This window comes from Neopelma chrysocephalum, unplaced genomic scaffold (genome assembly GCF_003984885.1).
Source record: "Neopelma chrysocephalum unplaced genomic scaffold, ASM398488v2 Primary Assembly neopelma1_90270, whole genome shotgun sequence".
NCBI lineage: Eukaryota > Metazoa > Chordata > Aves > Passeriformes > Pipridae > Neopelma > Neopelma chrysocephalum.
In genome coordinates, this window is record NW_020919106.1 from 1 (window position 1) to 2,549 (window position 2,549).

The 2,549-nt window shown below is 66.0% G+C and overlaps 1 protein-coding gene across 1 annotated transcript; it reads right to left on the reverse strand.

Annotated features, from left to right (window-relative positions):
- Positions 1 to 469: 469 nt before the first annotated feature.
- Positions 470 to 2,479, reverse strand: LOC113979884 (helicase SKI2W-like; the record flags this gene model as incomplete). Its single annotated transcript, XM_027707159.1, has 6 exons — positions 2,370 to 2,479; positions 2,073 to 2,285; positions 1,871 to 1,981; positions 1,658 to 1,769; positions 699 to 817; positions 470 to 607 (listed from the first exon to the last, which is right to left on the reverse strand). Coding segments are annotated over exons 1-6 (717 nt in total), but the record flags the coding sequence as incomplete, so codon positions are not given.
- Between the last annotated feature and the right edge of the window lie 70 nt (positions 2,480 to 2,549).

The following is a 2,549-nucleotide window of genomic DNA, read 5'->3' on the forward strand; positions in this document are numbered from 1 at the left end:
CGCCCAGGTCCTACTGCGGTGACCCCAGTGTCCCCTAATCCCTATTGGGGGGTGTCCCCCAGTGTCCCCTAACCCCTATTGGGGGGTGTCCCCTAACCCCTAACGGGGGGTGACTCCAGTGTCCCCTAACCCCTATTGGGGGGTGTCCCCAGTGCCCCTCACCGTGGCGTGTCCCCATGTCCCCCCGCCCTGCGTGTCCCCACCATGTCCCCCCGGTGTGTCCCTGTGTCCCCCCACCCCTGTGTCCCTCCTGGTGCCCCTCACCATGGGGTGTCCCCGTGTCCCCCACCCCGTGTGTCCCCCCATGTCCCCCCCGTGTGTCCCTGTGTCCCCCCAGTGTCCCCCACCCCACGTGTCCCCACCATGTCCCCCCGGTGCCCCTCACCGTGGGGTGTCCCTGTGTCTCCCCATCGTGTCCCCCTGGTGTGTCCCCGTGTCCCTCCACCCCACATCCCCCCGTGTCCCTCACCGTGGCGTCGCGGCGCAGGGGGAACTCGGCGAAGCTGCGGCGCATCAGGTCGTGTGGGCGCAGGGCGGGGGCGCGGAGCAGCAGCAGGATCATGGGGTACGTCAGGCGGAACCGCGACTGCAGCGGGGACGGCCGGCCCTGGGGGGGGACACATGGAGGTCACGCGTGCGGGTGACACGGGCAGAGACGCATGAACACGCATGAACACGCATGAACACGCGTGACCCACCAGCATCATGCGGTGCAGGTCGGGCAGGTCGGGCACGGGCCCCTTGCAGAGGATGATGACGGTGCCTGTGGCGTCCAGCCCCCGGCGCCCCGCGCGCCCCGACATCTGCGTGTACTCGCCTGGGGGAACACGGACACACGGTCAGTCATGGCCCTGCCCCACGCCAACACCGCTCCTGACATTTTATTTTCACGTTTCCCGCCATTTTTCCCCTCACATATCCTGCCATTTTCTCCCTCACGTTTCCCGCCATTTTTCTTCTCACATTTCCCGCCATTTTCCCCTCACATTTCCCGCCATTTTCCCCTCACAGTTCCCGCCATTTTCCCCTCACGTTTCCCACCATTTTTCCCCTCACGTTTCCCACCTTTTTTCCGCCACATTTCCCACCATTTTTCACCTCACATTTCCTGCCATTTTCCCCTCACATTTCCCATCATTTTCCCCCTCACGTTTCCCGCCATTTTCTCCTCACATTTCCCACCATTTTCCCCTCATGTTTCCCACCATTTTCCCCTCACATTTCCCACTAGCTTTCAATCACATTTCCTGCTGTTTTCCCACTCGTCTCCCAACACTTTCATCTGACATATCCTGGTCACATTTCCCTCTGTTTTTTCAATCGTGTTTCCCACCTGCCCCGCAGTGACCGACAGCTGCCCCACAACACCCACATTGCACGTATAACCCCGCGGGGACATTTAGGACTTGGCACCCAGACCCCGACAGCTGCCCTGCAGTCCCCCATTTACAGGAACGCTCTGCTGGAACCCAACAGAGACGTCACCAAGACCCCAAATGCTGCCCCACAGGTGCCCCACGGCCATCCCTGGTGACCCCACGGGTGCCCCATGGCCATCCCCAGTGACCCCACGGGTGCCCCATGGCCATCCCCGGTGACCCCACGGGTGCCCCATGGCCATCCCCGGTAACCCCGCAGCCACCCCCCGGCCCCGCACCGGGCAGGAGATCACGGAAGTTGTTCCCGTCGTGTTTGCGGATGGAATCGAAGACGACGGTTCGCGCCGGCATGTTCACCCCCATGGCGAACGTCTCGGTGGCAAACAGCACCTGGAGCGGGCGCAGGGCTGGAGGTGCCGCCATGGGGCAGTGCCACGGCGGGGCAGGACCCCGCAGCACCTGACCCACGGCCCCACGTCCGCCCCACGCACCTTGACCAGCCCCTGGCTGAAGAGCATCTCCACGACCTCCTTGAGCAGGGGTAGGACCCCGCCGTGGTGCACCCCGATCCCGCGCTGCAGCAGCTCCGACAGCTGCAACACCTGACAAAGAGGGGGGACACGGGGGGGGTCACCGGCCCCGTGGGACCCCCGCGCCCCCATCGCAGCCCCCGGGAGGCCCCCAAAGCCCCACCTGAGGCAGGCGGCGGTCGGAGCCGCGCAGCCGGGCCAGGCAGCGCGTCAGGAACTGGCGGACGCTGCCGCGCTCGGCCCCGCTCAGCAGGTCGAGGGAGCCCAGGGCGGCCGCCTGGTCCTCGCAGCGGCCCCGCGAGAAGGTGAACGTCACCGCGGGCAGCAGCTCCCGCTCCCGCAGCGTCTCCAGGAGGGACAGCCAGACCCCTCGCTCCTGGGGAGGTGTGGAGGGGGGGAGCACAGGGTCAGCGGGACCCCCAAACTGCCCCCCCCGGGGACCCCCAAAGCCCCCCCGTACCTGCCCCGGGTTGGAGCCCCCCATGGTGGGCTGCCGCGCCCCGAAGCTCTGAGCGTGTTTGCTGCTCTGCTCCTTCTTGGCCTCCACTGCCGCGTAGTACCTGGGGCAGGTGAGGGGCAAGTGTGGGGTGAGATATGGGGCAGGTGAGGGGTGATATATGGGGCAGGTGAGGGGCAGGTG